General features: G+C 46.8%; 1 protein-coding gene across 5 annotated transcripts in view; it reads right to left on the minus strand.

Annotated features, from left to right (window-relative positions):
* Positions 1–21,305, minus strand: part of LOC144152891 (uncharacterized) — a 76,584-nt gene that overhangs the window by 943 nt on the left and 54,336 nt on the right. For 4 of the 5 annotated variants that reach the window (XM_077684433.1, XM_077684434.1, XM_077684431.1 and 1 more), the window contains 5 exons: positions 20,226–20,387; positions 18,251–18,373; positions 12,156–12,287; positions 11,057–11,186; positions 999–1,211 (listed from right to left, as the gene is read on the minus strand). In XM_077684433.1, coding sequence (XP_077540559.1) covers positions 999–1,211; positions 11,057–11,186; positions 12,156–12,287; positions 18,251–18,373; positions 20,226–20,387 — 760 coding nt within the window. The remainder of the gene's footprint in view (positions 1–998; positions 1,212–11,056; positions 11,187–12,155; positions 12,288–18,250; positions 18,374–20,225; positions 20,388–21,305) is intronic. The other variant, XM_077684432.1, reaches the window with a different exon arrangement.

Genomic DNA, 21,305 nt, shown 5'->3' on the forward strand with positions numbered 1-21,305 from the left:
TAGTCCCATCAAACGCCTGATTTCATCACCACGCCACAATCGGCAAGCCCAACGAGTTACTACAGAAATACGCCTGGAAAGTGCCGAGGTGCCTCCACAAAATCTCCCGAGGAGTCGCAACATACAGCGGATGCTCACGAATATTGAATATGATTCATTTCACTCATCAAAGTGCCTAATTTGTTCTGTGGGCACCTAGTCGACCAGCTTGCGGGGATTTCGCAAGAAGTTAGGCACAGCCATTACAGCTAATCCTTAGGCACAGGTATTACAACAGGTATTACAGGTATTACAGCTAAGGATAAGAATGGGGGGGAGTGCATTCGGCAGGCATTCTCAGATAATTAATGGCAGCCTACCATTGTACCTGAAGAAGGAAGTGCATGACACCTGATTCTTACCGGTACTCAAATACGGGGCAGAAACTTGGAGGATCACTGAGAGGGTTCAACTTAAAAAATGACGACTCAGCGAGCAATGGAATGGGAGATGATAGGTGTAACATTAAGGGGCAAGAAGAGAGCACAGTGGATCAGAGAACAAATGTATGGTAAGGACATACTAGTTGAAATTAAGAAGCAATGGGTGCGGGCAGGGCATGTACTGCGAAGGCAAGATAACCGTTGGTCATTAGGGTAACAGAGCGGATCCCTAGAGAAGGCAAGCGTGGCAGGGGGCGGCAGGAAGTTATATAGGCAGATTAGATCAAGAAGTTTGCGGGAATAAATTGGTCGCAGTTAGCACAGGACCGGGGTCATTGGAGAATAATGGGAGGCACCTTTGCCCTTCAGTGGGTGTAGATAGACTGCTGCTGATGATGAAAGAATAAGAGATAGGGCTGTCAGTCCGGGCACATTAGTCCAACACTGCAGTCCGGGTTACAGACGCTGCGTGAGGTTGGTCGTCTCCAGGTAGTGGAGCAGATGGGCGAAGTTGGGTTGCCGCACGACTTTTCGGGACCTGCGGCAATGGATATTATGCAAGATTCGGAAGCAAACCTTGAGGAAGCCCGGGCCTCCACGAGGTCCAACTGGAACTCCACCGTGGAGAATTGGAACCGGGGACCTCGCATGGTGAAGAAGTCCTGCTGGCCCGAGGCCGGGATCTTCATGTTGTGTGGTAGCGTGAAGTAGTTAAAGGACAGGGAGAGTGGCTCCTTCCGGCAAACGAGGTCGTCCGGGGCACAGACACGCTTCTCTCGTTTGCAACGCCTGGAAAGAGGACAAAGAACCAGTGAAAAAAGATACGCGGTCACAAGTTCTAATATGCCGAATAAGTCGTCGTGATATTCGCTGCCTTGACGGCGCGCTTCCCGTACTAGCTGGAGAAAGCCTTACGTCCTACATTATAAGCTGGCATTTACAGCTCGCACCTTGAACGGCGTACCGACGTTCTGTGCGTACAGTCTTAGTCAAAATTTTTAAAGCCAAACTTAAGCCTTCTGGACCTCGAAAAATTCAGAGAATAAGCCTAACCTTTAACTGCGACAAAGTTATTTTATCGCAACAAGAAAAAAAAAGGTGTTTTCTCTAGTTTCTCGGCATAAAACGGAGCTGAAGCTCCGATCGAGACGTAAGCTTGTACAATGAATGTTTTTGCGGCCTGTGCACTTTTGGCGTGGCCTCGAAAATTTTGACACATACTGTAAATTTCCCACACAAGCAGTGCACCGCAGGTACCGTTCATCCGCGAGAACCGTCAGGTATAAGCTGGTCCACTGCTATTCCCACCGCGCATCCGATCTTTTGCACTGATTCCACTGATGCCACAGACAGCTAGCATCCATGTTGATGCAATGTTGTGTTCGCGAGAAATGACGAGTGGTTACAGGTTCGTGATGGTGCGTAATAAGGTGTACAGCAGCCTTCGCCACATGCTTTGTGTGAATTGATGTACAAGACTGCTCTGGAATTAATGTTTCGCCAAGCTTGCATATGGTGTTAAGAACTCATTTTGGTGCAAGCATTGTGACAGTGTGAATCTCCGCCATAAAGGATCACGAAACACTGTTTCCAGGCTTGATCTTTGTACAACTGCATGCGCACCACGTATCAAAACTTCTTGGATAAGACAAATACAATAGACGAGGTCATGTTCTGATCACGTCAACGGCATTGCGACTATGGTTCAATCTGCACAAATTTTATTTTGCGCCTGTATTTAGCTTGCCCATTTTAACAAGCCTGGTTGGCGATCAAGAACAGGTGTACTGATCTGTCATTATTAATGGGGTGGAAATATGGCCCCAAAATAATGTCATGACCCTATTTTACAGGTGAATGCATAGTTGCCAATTGCTTGAGTCAAGAATCTCTTCAATCTCAGGCTAGTAGAACGGAGGGTTTAGGCAAATCCTTCATCTTTTTTCACTTCTGTAGCTAGTTTCTGAAGCTTATCAAAGTCTTAACTGAGGGTTACACACCAATTTTTTTTATTTCTGTTCCAGGAACCCTCTTAGGCACACAGGTATTATTTTGATGCATATGTCCTGGAAAATAACATTGTATTCTTCACCGGTGCAGTTGAAACATTTACAGATAATGCAACGGAGTGAAATTTTAAGTTCGGAGCACTTTAGGAGGTCGCAATGTCCATGCCGTTGTCTGGAGTTGTCCATGCGCACAGCATTCTAAGCCATCTATGGAGAGCGGCGCCTTCTGCACATAGAGATAATATACTGACTCTAGAGGGAAAGCGCGCCGCTGAGCCAATGCATTGGAACCGTACGACACATAGTGGCAGACATGATACAACGATTTGAAGGTTACCAGCTGAGCTTTTGCTTACTAAAAACGGCGAAAGCGATAGGTTGTAATCTGGCAACGTGCTACTGTGGCGTTTCCGCGTCCGGCTAGCGAAGCATGCCGGGATTAATTGTAACATGGCGGACCGCTGGTAAGGCGGAATTTTGTGTAAGCGGCGTCGACAGCATTGGGTAGTTTATCTTCTTAGGTAGGTAACTGACGTGTTTTTGGTTTAGCGTGTGACTTATATGCACTGAGACTATTTGAGCAAGATGTGGCAACGCTCACACAACACTTTCGCGCAAGCTCGAATGCGACTGATCGCATGCGGGAGGACGCCAAGGGCTCAGCTGATCCGTACTGGGGCGCACAGAAAAATGAATCTCCGTCATGATCTCCGTGCATTTTTGCGCTGTGCCGCTTTATTTGCCATTCGGTGACATTTTGCGAGTCGCTCAATGCTTTTCAAATGAAGTGAACTGTGGCTTTAGCTGGATGTGAAACCTTTATTGACAAAAAAAACAAAAACAAAAAAACGTTATCGCGTGGGCCAACGCTGATATTGCCGGTGAGTCGCTGCCCTTTGAAGCACAGGAACGAAAGTGCGCGGTCGATCGCAGGCCAACGGAGTGGAAGAATGCATGCCAAGGGAGTTTGCGAAATACAGACAGCGGCGTGTCCCGTTTCCCTTTCTGTCTGTATTCGTCAAGTTCTAGCTGCTTTCCACTACTTCAAAGGGAAAGCTTGCGGGACTGAATGGGCAGTATTGAATGGGCAGTAATTTGCCGCACAAGCGCGCGAGGAGAGAACATTGACGTATTGTGACCGATTAAAAAAGAAACCGCATTTCGTTACCTATGTTTTCGTTCTACCTTCACGAACGTTTGCGCGAAAGTTCGAAGCACGGAGAGCTGTATGAAGTTCCATGAATAAAACAACTGGAACCGAACGATTATAAGAGCTCCTTTTATTTCTCTTCCAACGGAAACGATCGCTGGCTGCCACTCCGTAGCCTGTAGTGAACTTGCGGTAGTCAAGGTCAGATCGGAATCACTGTTCCGGCGCCAGTTCAGGGGCAATAGATAAGGTGCTTAACGTGAAGAAACGAATGACAGCCTCGCAAGCGCCCGGGGAGGCACTTGCTCAGCGCGGGCATCCGAGTTGTACCAGTTTTACACGTTTTGTACGCACGCAGATCTGAGCTGGAGACTGCACACACACGGCGCAAGTCTGGCGCAAGGGTCTCGCCACTCCCTAGCACACTTGAAAATCGAAACCAAAACTGAACTACGCACTTACTCTTTGTTCGAAAATTAAAGTTTAATTACACTAAAAGTTTTTTAAAGAGCTAGTTTTAATTACTGAGGCAATTATTTGTAACAATACTGCTTCAGTTCTTTGTTTTAGTTAAATAATTATGGAACAACTTTTTAGAGGGCTGAATACCATTGATCTGGCAACCATGGGCATTGTATCATGTCAGCGCCCGCGATTTGTACGGTCTGGGTATAGTGCCTAGAATATACGCCTCGAGCTTCGCGATCGCTGCGCCGCCTGCCGCCGCTTCTCCGCGGTGTTGACGGGATTTGCGCTGCGTGGCTGATAGGGGCTCGTGCAGTGTTTTGGTTCTGTTTCGCTTCTTTTCGCCTTTCCGCGCCCTAAAAAAAAACTTGTTATGGTGACGTCTATAGGCAAAGAGTAGGTTTAGGTCACTTAAAAAGCAGCTGCGTCTTCGTAGAGTACGCGGTAGCCTTCAAGAGCTACCCGGGGACGCGGTTCTGCGCGCTTCGTCGCCGCTCTTCCGGGCGTCGGCGACGGTAGCAACATATCACCCCTGTCACCTCCAAAACATCAGGCACAAATGAATTCTACCGTCGCCTCGTTTAGACCTGATACTGGCACAATGAGAGGTTCGCTATATTTTGCAGCGTGGACAACGAATGTGGCTTCGTTTCGAATATATACGTCGCAGAAAAATATGTTTCGGGGATGTGATTACCCAATCCCGGACAATAACTTATGCCTTCTATAACATATAAACCCTGCGAAAATAATAAGTATATTCCAAGCCTGTGCGTCGTTAAATATGTGCTGACACGCGCCATATAGCAAGAACCAAGGCAAGTTAATGTAACCACGGGAAAATAAATGCTGTGCAAGTGCGGAATTAAGAAACATAAAATAGCTCTAACGGATATGAAAAAAAAAAAAACACAGTGCAGCTTTTGTCATGCAGCTTCTGTAGCTTCTGAATGTTTGCGGGCGCTCAAATGCAGTGCTATTTCGCGAGACATCGGTTGGGGGGTGGGGGGGGGGGGGGGGGGGGAAGAGGAGGGGGACGCTGTGTACAAATGCGGAGCGGAATCAAGCAATGAACGTTTTTGTAATCACACACTCAAAAATCGCGTTCACTTTCCTTTTGTTTTTCTACTTCAACGAACAGCTGATCGTACGGCGGACGCATTTTTGGAATTATGCAGGGTAGGCTGTTCAACAAGCGATGAAAGGTGTCGTTGGAAGAGTGTGGTATGTGATAAGGCCCTCTGATTTCAGTTTCTGGTTTATTCTGCAGGCTCCCTGTGCCATGTGACGATATTTCGAGGAAGGATTAGTCACGGACGCAGATTATATTCTAAGCCCGTCTCCGCGCTGCTCGCAGAGGATATATTTAGCAGATGAATGTTTGCGGGCGCTCACCTCACAAGACGACTCTGTCGTGTGCTGATCCCCGAGTATAATTATGTATTTTCCATCGTACTTTTGTTGAATATTCCCGAAATTAACACATACTGGCTTGTAAATGGTGGCGATCAATATCTGAGGTATAATATCGGCAACCGTTATAACTGGCGTGCTGTCAGGTATGAGGGCTCCACTGATTGCGCACAAAACCGATTTAAATCGTAGTGTATATCCGTAGCATGAACATCTGAGGACCTGGTGGTTACGGAGACCCTGCTAGTAAATTCAGGTCAGTGTAACTACAATCGGCTCCATCATATGCCGGTTCCGCGACGCTGGCCTGTGACACACACCTGGCGCATATATACAGACCGAATATACCACATTGAGATCGCGTCCGAAACATTTATACTCTCGTAAACACACCCCATTTGCGAACAGAGTGACTTCTTCACATAAACATGGATTTGAAACGGCCGCAAACTGTAAATCTCAGTCGTGAACGTGCCGCAAAAGCAGCGGCGGCACTGGAGCGGGACGCGGACTCCCGCGCATGCTTCCGAAACGGGCCGCTAGGGGGATTTCAGTGGCGCCCCTACAGGCCGCGCTCGAGGCGTATACTGGCTAGTGTGCGGAGCGCGCGCATTCTCTACGGGAGAGGGTGGCCCCGCCGGCGATGACTGCGCGCAGAGGCCGCAAGGGGCGCTGCTCGGCGAGAGGGTGCATGAAAGCCGCCAAGCTCCTCTGTCGCGGCGGCGTATTCGGCAGACCACGCTTTGGTCGGCGGCGTGTGAGCACTGCCGGAGTAAACAGGTAGTCCTTTTTCAGGAACTCTTCGCCCATCCTTACAGTAAATAAGCTACCAATCGCCTGTCTATTTTGTGATTTCATCCAGAAACCCAAATTTAAGCTCTCCTAAGGCAGTATATTGTATATGCCGACTGAGTGCGAAATTTAATTTGAATGGTTTATTAATAAAATATTCTGAACCTGCGGGGAGCTAAATTTTTTAGAAAAAGTGGCGCTTACAGCAAATGAGATGGATACCGAACATAACAAAAATATTTTAATAATAAAACATATAGTTCACTGGTAAACAGGTAACAGATGTACATTTTTGCAGGCAATATATATATATTTATAACAGAAAAAACATGTTCCTATTGCATGCGGCTCTTTTTCTCTTAAATACTAAATAAATAAACAAAATTTTCTATTCCTTACGCGCGTTTCGCCGAAATCCAACCTCGAAATGGGGAATGTGTACCATGCTTTCTGTTTTTATTCGTGTTTTAAGAATAGATAAAAAGTTCTGCATGTTTCTACAAGCGTTTCCGTTTCACTCGCTAGTTTCTTGATGATATCCTCATCATTAACGCTTTTAAGAATCTCCGTCCCCACGCTGAGCAGCGACAAATCGCTGAGGCAGCTGTCAGTCACCACTGATCAAAGCGGTTTTTGATCGATTTCTGCTGGCTGAATGACCTTCGCCAGTGAAATTCGTTACAAGCACAAAAAAAAAAGTAGCAGCAACATAAACATCTGGGAATGAACCTTCAAAGTTTTCACGGATTAGAAGTTTCGCCATGTCCGTCACAGAAGAGCAGCCTTCGTTGCTCGCATTTGAAATAAACTGCCCAAGCTTATCGGAAAATATGTGCCAGCCAGACTCGGACGGATACTTTTTGCAATGTCCAGTGCCTGCAGGCTCCTCGGAACTGGTGAAAAGCAGTTCCAATCTTTAATAACAGCAAACTGCGAGGATACTTCGGTGTACGACCATTGAACGAAATTGCTACAATGATTGAAGTAATGTATTACACACACACGCAACTAGCAAGTGAAGGCGGGCCTGGATGCGTTACATCAATAAGAAGGCCGCCAGAAGAGTTGAGAAGTCCTCGAAAAGCTTCCAGCCTGATTGGCCGTGAAATATTTAGCATGAATATGGATAATTGCACAGACAAAATACTGAGAAACCAAAAAATAAAAAAATAGAAATTTTACGAAAATTTACAGATGAGAAATATGCATCTGAACTCTGGCCTGAACTAGAAAAGCTCGAAAAAGGATGATGCGAATACGCATTAAAAATAGCGAGAATGACCCAAAAGTTATGCCTTGCATTACCACAAAAATGCATAATTGGTAGAAGTAACACATTTAATCGTTATATTGGCGTCAATAATTTTTGTACAGACAAAATTCAAGAAACCAAAATACACCACAATAGAAAAAAATCATCAACTACACTTTTTCTACGACCTCAGGGGTCGTCTATAAATCCAAAAATTAAGAGGGGGGGGGGGGGGGGGGGCAGGACATCCTGACCCACCCTTTGAATCCGAACGAAAAATCAAACCACCACCCCTTCGGAGTCCTTCCATAATCAGAGAATTCCATACCGTATAAGTGTTTAATAGGGCGTTGTTTACGCTATCATGAAAACATAATATAGCATAGAAACCTCTGCGTTACCTTATTTCCAGTTATTTTTTTTCAGCGCATTAAAACAGGTTTCAAACAGAAACTGCTCTCTGTGCGCTATGCTCGTTCCGAAATTGTTGAACCGCAGCTGCTGAAATCCCAGTCCGGCTGCTATCGGTGTCCATCAGCTAAACTAGCTTCTTCGCTGTACGCGATGCATGGTTCTGGGCGATTGAAACGTTTTCCCCTCAGACTGGTGAACTGTGAGCTGACTTATAGTTTATGCACACTATGAAACAAACAGCCCTTTCGAAGCATTCGTTTTGTAATAGATAATATCTGTTTTAATAGGGAAATCAGCAGGAGGCCTAAATTTTTTTTGAAACACTGTCTGCCAACCGGGCTCCCTAAGCACGGAAGGCCCGGTTCATTTGAGCCCCCACGGTCCCCACCATGGATAATCCGCTTTTCATCGTGTGACCATGAAGGCCGGGGACTCTCGTCTAGCCGATGGAGATAATCCTAGACATGCAGACAAAGGTTGTCAGTGTCACGTTGCGGCTCGCCGCACCTTTGTTAACTTAGGTCGAAGTGACGGCGAAGGTGCCTTGTGGCTTCGGCGGTAGTCTTTCTAGTTTCCGGGGGTAATTACCGCATTAGAGCTTGCAAAGCACGCGGGTGCGTCCTGGTCAGCGGTGTTAGTGTTACGGTCGCTGCGACGTCATTCGTGGGCCCGAAGATGAATGAAAGGGGCGCCGCCGCGTTCGGAGAAGTTAGAGAGCACGCAGTGAAGTTCACAGTGGTTATGGGCCTTGAGTGTCGCCAAGGCGGCGGATATGTGACGAGGGACTGATAGCTCCTTTTGCAATGCAGGCGCCGTGTTGACAAAGGCGGAACAGTATTTTAAAGAGGGGAATAGTTTGAGCACGCTTTAAAAAGGCCGCCCGAAGGTCGGTTCTTAAACATCACACTGAGCTATCTGGTAAGTAGGTTAGTTGAATCACGAGGAAACTTTTGGAATTGGTTAACGTGTAATAAATCGTGGTTTATATTGTTGGTCAGGCCCTTCGTGAAAAACAATGTAAGGTAGCAGATATAACAATTAATGTTTTTAATTTACTGCCTTGTGAAGCACAATAGCTGCTTTGAGGTTTCGAACGCCAGTATTGTCATTACGACAGGAGTTCTGAAATATAATTCATGTTCTATGTAGTTATTTAATGCCGTAATAGATGAATTGTAGGTTGTTAATTATGTCTTCGGCAACGACCGTCCTTTGGAGACATTTACAAATATCCATGTTCATTTTAAACGAATCGAAGGTGTCGCTTTAAATTTCACTGCCATAATGTTTTTTATTTCACCTCTGATATTGCCGCACGTGTTATCTTATCTCCTTTGATTGAGAGAGGGTCGCAAACTAACGTCACCAGCCCAGAATAATCAGCGCAGCGCAGCAATTAAGGCACTTCTGAATCTCAAACGTTGCTTTAGTGTCCGGTTATTTGCTTGACATACTTGTAATTACTATTTTGTTTTCATTTCATCTCTGGCAGAATGCAGGCCATGTGGTAAGGGGTTTCAAACTTCCTGTGATATTTCTGCTCTCAGAAGCAAAGTAAATAAAAAATCGGTTGGATGGTTACTGACAGGTTAAGTTTTTTGAGAGCGGGAGGAGACGGCGAAGTTTACGCCACACATTTATCTACATTGGGTATAACAAAATGCGTGCATTCTAAACGCACTCGCGTAGTTCTTATATAGCCTGGCGTTTTGTAACGAACTCTCCAAATACACGGAAAAAGTAAACGCCCGCTTCGCGCTACTCGGCTAACTTGAAGCTTCGCAGCGCTTGGGAAGCGCGCGGAACGCTGCGCGGACGGCGCGCAGATGCACCCTCTCGCACAGCAGCGCCCCAAGCGGGCGCCGCCGCCAGTCATCACGGTCGGGGCCACCTCCGCGCCCGCCCTCAGCACACTAGCCAGTATATTCTAGGCACTGTAGTCTGGGAGCTCGCTTTACCCCCCTGCTTCTGCAGTACCATCCGCGTGCCATCTGGGGATAGCCAGGCAAACTGCAGTAGCAAAGAGCGCGAATTTCAAACTTCGCACCCTCGGCATCGTTCACGGCGTGGAGATGTGTGATTTTTTTTATTGCTGCGGGCTACAGATGCGTCATAGCTAAATCCCCCCTCCTTTAACTGAATATTTGTTGGCTTGTTTGTAGCGTTTGTTAAGTCAGTTCAATATGCAGATGGTTTCCGCATAAAAAAGAGTCATTCAGCTCAAACTATAATTATTAAACCACACAAACAAATCTGCCGATGTCAGATAATTTTGGTGAACTCCGGTGTAGTTTTAATGACACGTTTTTTTTTTTTTAATGTGGTGACCTTCAGGGCACGACCGCTCATAAAGTGGGCTTTTTCAAAGCTATCTCGGTGATTCATCAGAATTATTTTATGGTAATTTAATAATACAAGTTGAAACATAAATGAAATATTCCGGCAATGCAAAGGAACAGAGTGTATTTCTGTGGGTTATGTCAGGTACGCAGCCAAGTATATTATGAGGGACGATTTTTCTGTTTTTACGGTGAAGGCTTCTGCATTCCACAGGAACCTCAGCAGTGAGCGTCGTCGGTCGAATTGAATAAGTAGCAGCACTAAATAACGTGTTGACATTGCTTTCCCTGACTTGACATTCGTAAGTGACGCAGTGTGCACAAATAGGAGCTGTCGATCAGTGTCATCGAAATCCGCCTATGCATATGTGTACTTTTCTTATTGAGGAGTAACCCGCCGCGGTGGCTCAGTGGCTAAGGCGTTGCGCTGCTGAGCACGAGTTCGCGGGTTCGATTCCCGGCCGCGGCGGCCGCTTTTCTGATGGAGGCGAAAAGCAAAAATGCCCGTGTGTACGAGATTTCGGCGCACGTTAAAGATCCCCAGGTGGTCAAAATTAATCCGGAGCCCTCCACTACGGCGCGCCTCATCGCCTACGTTGCGTCGGCGCGTTAAACCCTACAATCAATCAATCAAATCTTATTGAGGAGTATTAGCAACGACCTCGAGACGGTGTGACAGCCTTCTATCATGCTTTCTCTAGAAGCACGATACAGGATCGGTCTCGTAGGCTTCGTCTACGGGTATAACACCCGAAGGAAACCGGCTGCAAGTAAGGCACTTGAGAAAGTCAAATGCTTACGTTTTGTGGTCAGGGTCCCTGAAGTACCCAACCGGGCAGTCGAGTGCGTTGCACCGGTAACCGCCTCTTGTGTTGAGGCAGACCTCGTTGTCACCATTGCAGACGTCGCCCCTCTCGCACTCGTCGATGTCTGCGCGCAAGGACCGTTGCGGGATCTTATGTTCACAGTGAGGCGTAATAAGCGCCACTGAACTCTTCAAGGCTTTCGACTTATGTATTCCGTTGTGTTACGAGACGTTTTGTCTCATGTGACCAGCCTTCCACCCCACGAGTGCGAGCCTATCTTCCAGGAGTGTGGTAAGGGAAACCCGTACATGGTAGACGGCCATATATTCAGGAAGAGTACACCAGGGCTGGCGTGCATACATTTAGGCTTCGCCCGAGTCGCGAAGTGGCATTGCTAGGTATTACTGAGGGTACAGCACATGGAAAAGGCCTGGTAGCATAATCAACAAAAAGTTGCTTACCTGAAAGGTACGCTTGAGGTAAGCAACTCTATGCTGATTATGTACGTACGCATATCCGCGTGGAACGAGCCATTCAAGTATCTGAATAAATACGCCAGTGCTAACAGAAGTCACGTGACGAAACTTCACTTGCCCTAACAGTAGAGGTTAGTTTGACTCGATAACTTTCGAGATTACTCGTAGTACGTTAGTTGACATACCACTTTAAATGCAACAGTAGGCTACTCTTGTCCATAAAAAGGACATGTATCCTATGCGTAATTTTTGTGATGACGTAGAAGCCAGAAACACGGAGACGTATACTAACAACCTTGAAACAGCGCTCGTGTGTGTCAAGTACTCTTCCCTGTGTCCGTGTGTAAACTGCGCTGTCTTCTAATCATGTTGCCCCTACCACTCATCTCAATCACTTTCCTCTTCCTGGAGCAATGCGAGTGCGAGCTGGCCAGCTGCCAGACAGAGCCGAAAGGCAACCCTGCGTCTCGCGCAAGGCCAACTGTCATGACTCCCGGCTTTCCGGACTACGAAGGCCGGTCACAACAGCATGTTGCACTCCAATAAAAGTTTATCATCAACAGCAAATCTATTGAGAATGAGCCCTCCGGTAATGCGAGGCATCGTCACGGCCGTACCCATGCAGGTCCTCTTGTCGTGGCTCAGCTTGTAGCCTGCAGGACACGAACAGGAATACGATCCTGGCTCGTTGACGCACGTCCCGATGCACAAGCTTCCGCGACCTTTCCACATCTCACACTCGTCCACGTCTGCGGGTACGGGAAGTCACAGTGAGCTCGTTATTCTTCGCGTTTTCAAATGTCAATGACTTGGTTCCCAGGGCCATGAAGAGAAAATGGAAGTTTGGTTCATTCGAAAGATTTCGTCGTTAGAATAATACTGACACCACTCGTAACACCAACTTCACTAAAATAGGCTGTATAATGTGGAAAACAAAAAATAGGCATGCGACACCCTAGCGACTTTTCTGCACTGAACTTAAAGGTGTTGTGCCACCAAATTTTAAGTCTGTAAAAAGCCTGCTGTAGGCTTTCTCTGTATGCAAGGACCCTCAAAACGAAGGGCTGGGTACAGCAAGCGCTTAATATATATTTTAATTCGCTTCTAAAAATTACCTAAATGCTCTTCTGGACATCGGGACGCATCGCTAGCGCCACTAACCATGACATCAGTGAATTCCTAGCATAACAAAGTTTGTGACTTCATACCACGTTAGCGACTCGAGCGACGTCAACGTGAACTCCAGTTACCCCAGTTTATTTGGTCGTTTGGTCGAATCAGACACACTAGGCCGACGCGACGGCGACGCCGACACGCCAACGTGTCGCGAAACCATCGGCCAACTGCCGAATTGCCAGACCGCGTTGTCACACTACGCCGACGGCGACACAAACACGTCGGCCGATGGAAAGTCGCCGTAGTGTGACTTATCCGCCGACCGAAGACGCCAACAAAACCGGTCGCCAGACCGGTCTCCCGACGCGTCGTCGGGAATCGACCGAGAAGCAAAAACTGCGTCCCGACAACATTCGTGCCGCAATAAATGCGGCTCTTTTTGTTAGTTTCTGCGGTGTAATAAACTTAGTGAGGTCCATGAAGCCCATACAACTCAACACTAGCGCTAATGCAATCCGTATTTTCACGTTCGACGCTTCGGCCGTGTTCTTCGGCGACGCCGCTACCCCGGAACTGCAAACTGCATATGCGTGTGCGATTGGCTAGCCTGTAGAAAATATAAGGTCAGTTCATGCAGAAAAAGAGTTACGTAGGATAATTTGGGTAATAAGAGATAAATATCGGCCAAGGGTATTAACGTGCAACGTAAAACCAAAGTACGGCAAGCACTATCCCTACAGTGCAAAATCGCAGTCACGGCCGGGCACACTTATTTTTGCGAGCGCTTTCGCGAAGGAGCATAGTTGATGGCGATAAGCTATTGCGGGGTCTTCGCGGAACCTTGCTGCGCAAGCGCTATTTAAGAAATATGAGTTTACCAGCCAGGAATTCTATAAACTAGCTAGTAAACACCGACGTACGACTCGAAGGATGGGCCTCCATCTAGTAGACCGGCTATTTCGCGGCGGGACATCATTTGTGCGGTGGTGCAGCGGTCTGGCGCGTCGCGCCCGCTCAGTCAACGTTGCGGGTTCAATTCGCGGCGGGGACAAGTTTTTTTTAGCGGTTTTTTAAGGGGCATGGTTTGCATATCCATTTGCATTTCTATGGCAGACAAAGAGTCCGTGTCGGAGCTGTCGCGGCTTGACATGACGAGTCGGCCTGTTTACTTCCGTGGTGAAGCACGTGTGTGCGGGAGAAGACGCCGCAGTAAAGTCGCAGCGTACCGCAGCGCCGCATGGTAGACACACGTGGCAGAGCGTCCTCGCAACACTGTGACGTCACTGGTTGAATCGGCGCCCTCAAACCGAAACCGAATACGGTTCACATGAATCGTGCGATAATAAATTTTTGACTCAGAATATGTGCATGTGAGGGCATGTATCATGCTTTCTAAAGAAATACAAAACGGTTGCAACAAAGAATGCACAAGCAACAAATTTGGTGGCACAACCTTTTTAAAGCAGATCTTTTTTATTGGCTATTGGCTTTGTTATTGAAGCGCAAACGAGCTATTTGCGCGTAAATGTACTGCACATTCTTTTTATAGCAGTATGAGTGGTGGGGTAAGGAATGGAAATTACGAATGAACACGTAAACGTAGAAGCACTAGTGCATACTGCAGGCACTATACGGGTCACAGCTGCCCAACCCTCGAGCACGTTGGGCTTCTCTGACACGACACTGGCCAGCTGGCATAAGCGACATTGTCTTACGTGACTATGTCTGTCGAGCATACGCAATCTTTCACGAAACGATTACTATCAACCATAACAAAAATTATCCGTATAGAAGTCCGGTCAAAAACAAAGCGAGTGTGCACAGTGGTCCTTGAGCGGCATCGTCGCGTCATCTAGGAGGACGGACGGCAAAGGCTACAAAAGAGGTTTCGCCGTTCACTTCAGCCTTATAACCCTGCTACACTAGCGTCCGAATGTCATTTGAACAAAATGTCACTTGACTCAAATGCGAAGTTGGGCTGCTCCACTGGGTTTTGAAATGCTATTCGGCTCAAATGACAGTGGGGCCAAATGACCACCGAGAGGGACATTCGGGGTGCTCAAACGTCACTTCTAGCACTCCGCGCGCAGCGTTCCAAGTCAGCCTAAACAAATACATTACTATAGTACTTAAAACACACAAAATATTCCTAATTGCGGGACTTTGTTTACTTCCAATTCACTTAAATCATAACAGCAAGATGTAATGATTCCATACTCCTAGCACTAGTGCGAGCAAGTGACAAATCAGTTTCGCCAGACAGCACAACAGCACAAAAAACCTCGATTGCGATTCAGAATTAAGCACGAACCGTGTCAAAGCTTCCGATATTTATAATTTGATATCATTTTCATGACAAAGACTGCTGGTGAATTTTAATGTTGCATTACTGCGTAAAAAAGAAAGGGCCCATCTCCCCGCGAGGGGGACTCGAGTAAATGCGTCGCATAGGGGGTGGGTGTATTGCGTTAACGTTTAGTGTTTGGGGAGTTGGTGGTAGTGAATGCGTTGTATCAGCAGCTTCTTCACGTAGTTTGAATGAGTCAAGGATATAAGGCGCGTTCGTAGCCTTTCATTCTGTGTCGGTTTTGTGGCGTAGTGGGAAGAGCACCATGTACCTCGCGTTCCGCCCACAGGTAGTGAATGCGTTGTATCAGCAGCTTCTTGACGTAGTTTGAATGAGTCAAGGATATAAGGTGCGTTCGTAGCCTCCAATTCTGTGTCGGCTTTGTGGCGCAGTGGGTAGAGCACCATGTACCTTGCGTTCCGCCCGCAGGGTCGTGGGATCGAAACCAGGCGCCGGTAAGTATTATTTTTTTATATAGTGTAGGGGGAGGGGTGCGGACCTGTTGTTGAGAGCGAGGAGGGTAGCGTGATGCGGGAGAGGAGGAGTGGGGGAGAGGGCGCACCTAGAACGGCTGTTGCGAACGCCGAGGCACGCCGACAACGCCGGGTGACATCGTGAGTTAAAGAAATGCTCTGCATTTAAAACAGAACACGGCAGCAGCAGCACCTCACAGCATAGCAAGCGATTGTTAAAGCTTTAAATGTCACCGAAATCGTAGACTAGCATGGCGGATTCCGAATGGCATTCGAATCCCCGCCTTTCAGTCAAATGACATTTGGTTGAAATGACCTTCGGGCCCTAGTGTAGCCGGGGTATTAGTCAACATACTAACCTTCGTTTTAGCCACCTGCTATGAATACGTCATCGCTGAGGTCCCGAAACACACGATACATGGGGAGAACTAATATGCTTTCTTGGATTGTTTTATTTCTAGGGGAATGAAGCTTCTTTTGGTGCCGGTCAAGCGCTGAAGCACTCTAACATACTAAATCTTTCAAATAAAACAAACTTGCAGTTTGTATTCATGACACCATCAAAACAGCAGTCCATTATCTTATCTAGCAACTAAATGACCTCAACTGATCTCCCGCGTGGGCACTTGATTGATTGATTGATTGATTGATTGATTGATCGATTGATTGATTGATTGATTGATTGATTGATTGATTGATTGATTGATTGATTGATTGATTGATTGATTGATTGATTGATTGATTGATTGATTGATATATTGTAGGGTTTAACGCGCCGATGCAACGCAGGCGATGAGGAGCACCGTAGTGGAGGGTTCCGGATTAATTTTTGGCCACCTGGGGATATTTAACGTGCGTCGAAATCTCGCACACACGGGCGTTTTTGTTTTTCGCCTCTATCAGAAAAGCGGCCGCCATTGCCAGGAATCGAACCCGGACATCGTGCTCACCAGCACAACGCCTTAGCCAATGAACCACCACGGCGGGTGCGTGGGTACTTGGACCAGTTGGATCATATTTCGTCAATGTTGACGTGGTGGTATGTCCTTGAAAGAAACTCTAAAATTGCCTTTCCGGGAAAGGTGCTTTTATAGATAACTTTATGTTCCCTCTACAATCAGGAACAAACATAATATGAACATCACATAGAACATATTATATTCGATCTGTTTCTAGTAAGTCGATTTGGGAAGATATTCCTAAATTTGCCTTTCCTGCAAGGGTGTCTTTGGCTAACTTGTAGTCCTCCTTAATATACGTAACAGATCATAAACGCTCTGTATTCCATTTATTTTCCTAAAAATTCGACGTTGTGTTTGATACGCCAGCAACACTACGTTTTTGAATTCGTTCGATATGGATAAAAAAATTAAAATAAAACACTTTGGTTGATTCCTCTGTGATAGGAATCGGTAAAACACGATTTCAAGTGAAATGTGCAGCGAAATCTGCAGCTGAGCATGAATTTCGGGTCGGCGGCTGTCCTATGGGTGTGCTTGGCCAGCGACGTCCTGCTGGCGGCTCGCTTCGGCAAGGATGTTACTGGAGTCATTTCCGTGACGGATATGACATCAGTGAAATCTTGGTGTATCCCGGCATAAAAAACACTTGTGTGTTAATATATAAAACCCGAAAACGACCAACAGTAGGTATACTATAACGTACTCTTTAGGGCTAAAGGTAGCTTGCTTCCCCACAAGAATACCCAGAGTGCAGGGGTGCACCCTTTACAGGCCGCTTGCTTCGTTGTACTGGCGTCATTTCCGTGACGGGTATGACGTCAGTGAAATCATTGTGTACCCCGGCATAAAACACATTCATGTTAAAAGTTAACACCGTATCTTCTTGCTTCGTTGCAAATGTCAAAAGACGATAGTCTTTTCCCGCCCCTGCTACGTAAGCCCTCGTCTCTGCCCCGCCCACCCGTGATCGGTGACAATTCGTCCGCCGCGCGCTTGGTCTGTGTCCTTATGCCTCCGGGTGCGCCTCGCCTCACCTTCTCTAGCCGCTTGGCGCGTTGCTCGGACGTCTCCTGGGCACGCTTGAGACTACGGGAGTCTACATGCCGGCGTTCCTCACCGCAATGTCCTCCACGGTCTTTTTGTTGCATTTTCTGGGAATGGCTCCTTGTCTAGACTTGTCACTTCATGACCACTGCTATGGTCGGTGAAGTGTGGAAAACCGCGTGGTATGGTGCCGTCCTTTGCAGAGCTATGTGCACTCCGCATACAATGTAGTGACTAATGCACGACTGCGTACAATTTCGTCCGCTCGTGCAGTAATAGCGGACGCAGATACGAACCACGGGGATACGAACCACGCGGATACGAACCAAATATAGTGCCGCAGAAACTCTTGGCGCCAGCAGACAGTGGCGTTGGAAAACACACGGAGTTGTGCACCATATCCCCGACGGAACGCCCCGCGGTTTGCGTGTCTACAGTGGCTAGTATTTCACTTCTTTTCGCAACAATCGAGCATTCATGTAATGTTTCATATAGGAACACAGCAAATCTCACTGATGTGTTGACGTTTTGCCTCAGTTATGAGCGATGTTTTGTTTTTGCTTAAGAGTGTTGACAAGCATGACCATTACCAGCAGATTTATATGCTTAGGAATGGTTGTGGGTATATAAATGCCCTGTTCAATATTTGCTCAGCTTTGGCAGGATGGCTGAATCGAGGGGCAGATAGACAGACATACAGAGAGACCAAACTTTCCGCGTTTAAGTAGCCCAAAAAGAAATATGAAAACGCGAGCGGTGATGATACTCACCGACGCATGTATGGGCGTCCTCGGCGAGGCGGAAGCCCTTGCGGCAGACGCACTGGTACGAGCCCCACACGTTGATGCACGAGTGGTCGCATTTGTGCGAGCCTTCTTCGCATTCGTTGACATCTGAAGCATGAAGCAGATTGAAATATGCAGACAACTGAGACTTAGAAAGATCGCAGAATGTTGAGTTGTAAGCGTGTTAACGTTCAGTGCAAGACTTGACAGTTTACATTCGCTAAAGAAAAAAAAAAGTCAGGCTGTGTAGATGGAGGATGTGTATGCCAAAGAAAAAAAAAACATGATTAGGGCTGGAAGCTATGAAGCGTTGGGTTGTATTTTATGCCATGCTTGGGTTCCTGAATACTCCTGCCAGTTCGCGCATGTAGAGGCGTCTCATATGCTGTCTACGTTTCAAACATAGCGTCAAAAGCAGAAAATCGAAGACTTCAACTTACGCGCAGGAGCACATCGCGAACTTAACCCGTACGCCACTTCCGTGATGTTCATAGGACGGCTAAAAGTTCGCCCGTGATACTAAGGTACGGAATGTATAAGCATGGCGCTCCGATATCAAGTATAAGCGAATAGCCCCAATATTTGCAATGTTACTGCTCTATGTTGATTGCATCAAAGTGAGAGGTGTGATGCCCAGGTACATTGGTTTCGTTTCTTATGAAGGCGAACCACCAGTACAATGCACTCTACTGCGTCATTCTTACACACTTAATGCGGGATAGATAGCTTTAGATAATGAATATCGCTCTAATGATGTAATGAGATGTTTAATAAAGCCTGAACACCAATCAGAAATGTTTAAAGCTTTTCACTTATTTTAACACAGTCACTTCAACTGGAATTCTTTCGATGTGCAGAGTGCTAAGTCTTCGTTTTGCAGTGCAATGGCTTTTTGTGTAAAGGTCACCATAGTTTTCACCGAGTATGCATAGCGCAGAAACCACAAAGGACCAGGAAAAGAGGCGGCATGCACTAACTATAAAAAAAAAAATTGTTCAGAGTAATGCGTATCCTGTGTTTGCCTATCCATTTGTCCTTTCTGCGCTATAGACGTACTCTGAAAATTATGGCCCAGCACGACCAAACGTTTTCCTTTCTAAAGATCACTGTAAATAAGGCCTATCAGAGTTCCGTTTAACGAAAATGATTAGCTCGCTTGTTACTCCACAATCTGCAATTCGTAATTTTTTTTTCCAAAATCAAGAACAAAAGGTGTCCATAAACAAAATGTGGCAACAGCAGGTCCAAGTAAAGTCAGGATTATAGCCTTTGCTCGATAAATAAAAATATTTATTCTCTCTCTCTCACTATTATTCACAAGAAATTTGCCCTTCACAAATTTGTTCTAAATCAAGAGAAAAATTAAGGGGTAAACAGATTCAGATAAAATTGAGATGGCTGACATTCAGAGGCAGGATTCAACGTTTTAACGTTGAGAAAGAGAGAATAAGCGTTTGTTAGAGGAAACTGTGGTGGTTAAGCCGTCACTCGGCGTGTGGTTTTGCCTCAGTCAGGTACCCTTGGGCACTGGCTGCAGCCCTGGCACGGGTGACCAGAAAGAACTGGTCAGCGTGACGGGAGCTGGTCGGCCTGTGAAAACACCCCGTCGTTTTAACGCTGAAGTCCACAATTACTGAATTAAAAACCCAGTGCCGTTTCACCTTGTCAATCTCTTCCGGAGGACCACATGAAGGAGTAATGTTTTACACGCAAGAAGACAAAAAAAAAATTGACACCATTGATGCATTTATGCACGTTTCACATCGTTTAGGCGTTGGAACCGTGAATATTGCGGGAACCACAGTTCAAACAACTTACCGTGCCACTGGCAAGCTAAATCAGTACTTTTTCACCTTCAAAGCTAGGGCTGCCGAAGGCGAAACATTAACACTGGTGGCTTCATGCAGTCACATCTAACTCAAATACTTGGCCCGGCATAGTTGCCACGCAGATTGCTCACCGATGCAGGTGCGAGCGTCGTAGCCCCTCTTGAAGCCCTCTTTGCACTGACACGTGTACGATCCCGGTGTGTTGACGCAATCGGAGTTGATGGAGCACACCTTGCCGGAGAAGCGCGTGCATTCGTCGATGTCTGCAGATCGGAGGAGAATATCCGCACCAACTGAGAACAATGTGCGGGGTTCACTGTGGAGACCGCACTGGATACGTGGGCAGCAGCAACAGCCGCAGCACGCGCTTGACGGATCTAAATGATATCTTGTAGACATCCAAACATCCTTACGTTGTTGAATCCAGCAAATACATAGGTAATTGGTATGCTAAACGAACGCAAAAAAGACGGCGCACTTCGCGTCGCCTTCATGACATAGGGTACGTTCTTTCTTGCGTCTCTTTTCTGTAAAAGACCCAAGTGGCACCCTTTAAAACATTATTTAGTCAACTAGCCTAGCACAGCTTTACTTAGGTCCACCTAGAGGTTAACAGCTTCGCTGTAGAACTGCTGCCGCACTGAGAGCGGTGTAGTAGTCTCCGTGCAACAGTGCAACAGTGGTAGGGGTTCCAGGGATAGAGGGCAGTCGCGGTTTCTAAATTCATACCGACGTTCCCTGTAGTAGTGTTCCATAAAAATAATCTAAGACCCTTTGGTGGATCTTTAAAGGAGCCATGAAGAGAAAACACAAGTTTGGTTCATTCGAAAGATTGCCTCGTTAGAACCATAACGACACCACTTATAACGCAAACTTCGCTCAAATAAGCTACATAATTAGGAAAAACGGGAATGGTCATGCGACCCACCAGCTCATTTCCCGCAACAGAACCTATGCCGTCACATGGGCTAAGCTCTGCGATTGGCGGAGGCCGGCAAAAGCAAACGCATGTTAGGCAGGGCTTACAGCTTGCATAGCGAGCTAAATGCCCGTGAAACATACTGCACATTCTTTTTATGACAAAGAACGGTGGAGTAAACGGTTGAAGGTCCGAACGAACTCGCAAGCGTGTGCGCCAATGCGTACGAAACTAGCGCGCCGGCCGAGCTCGACATCTCGCCGTCGCGCAGACGAATTTTCGGGTTCGAGGC

The sequence above is a fragment of the Haemaphysalis longicornis genome, unplaced genomic scaffold (assembly GCF_048455015.1).
Source record: "Haemaphysalis longicornis isolate Haplotype H1 unplaced genomic scaffold, Haemaphysalis longicornis Haplotype H1 scaffold_9, whole genome shotgun sequence".
NCBI classification, from domain to species: domain Eukaryota; kingdom Metazoa; phylum Arthropoda; class Arachnida; order Ixodida; family Ixodidae; genus Haemaphysalis; species Haemaphysalis longicornis.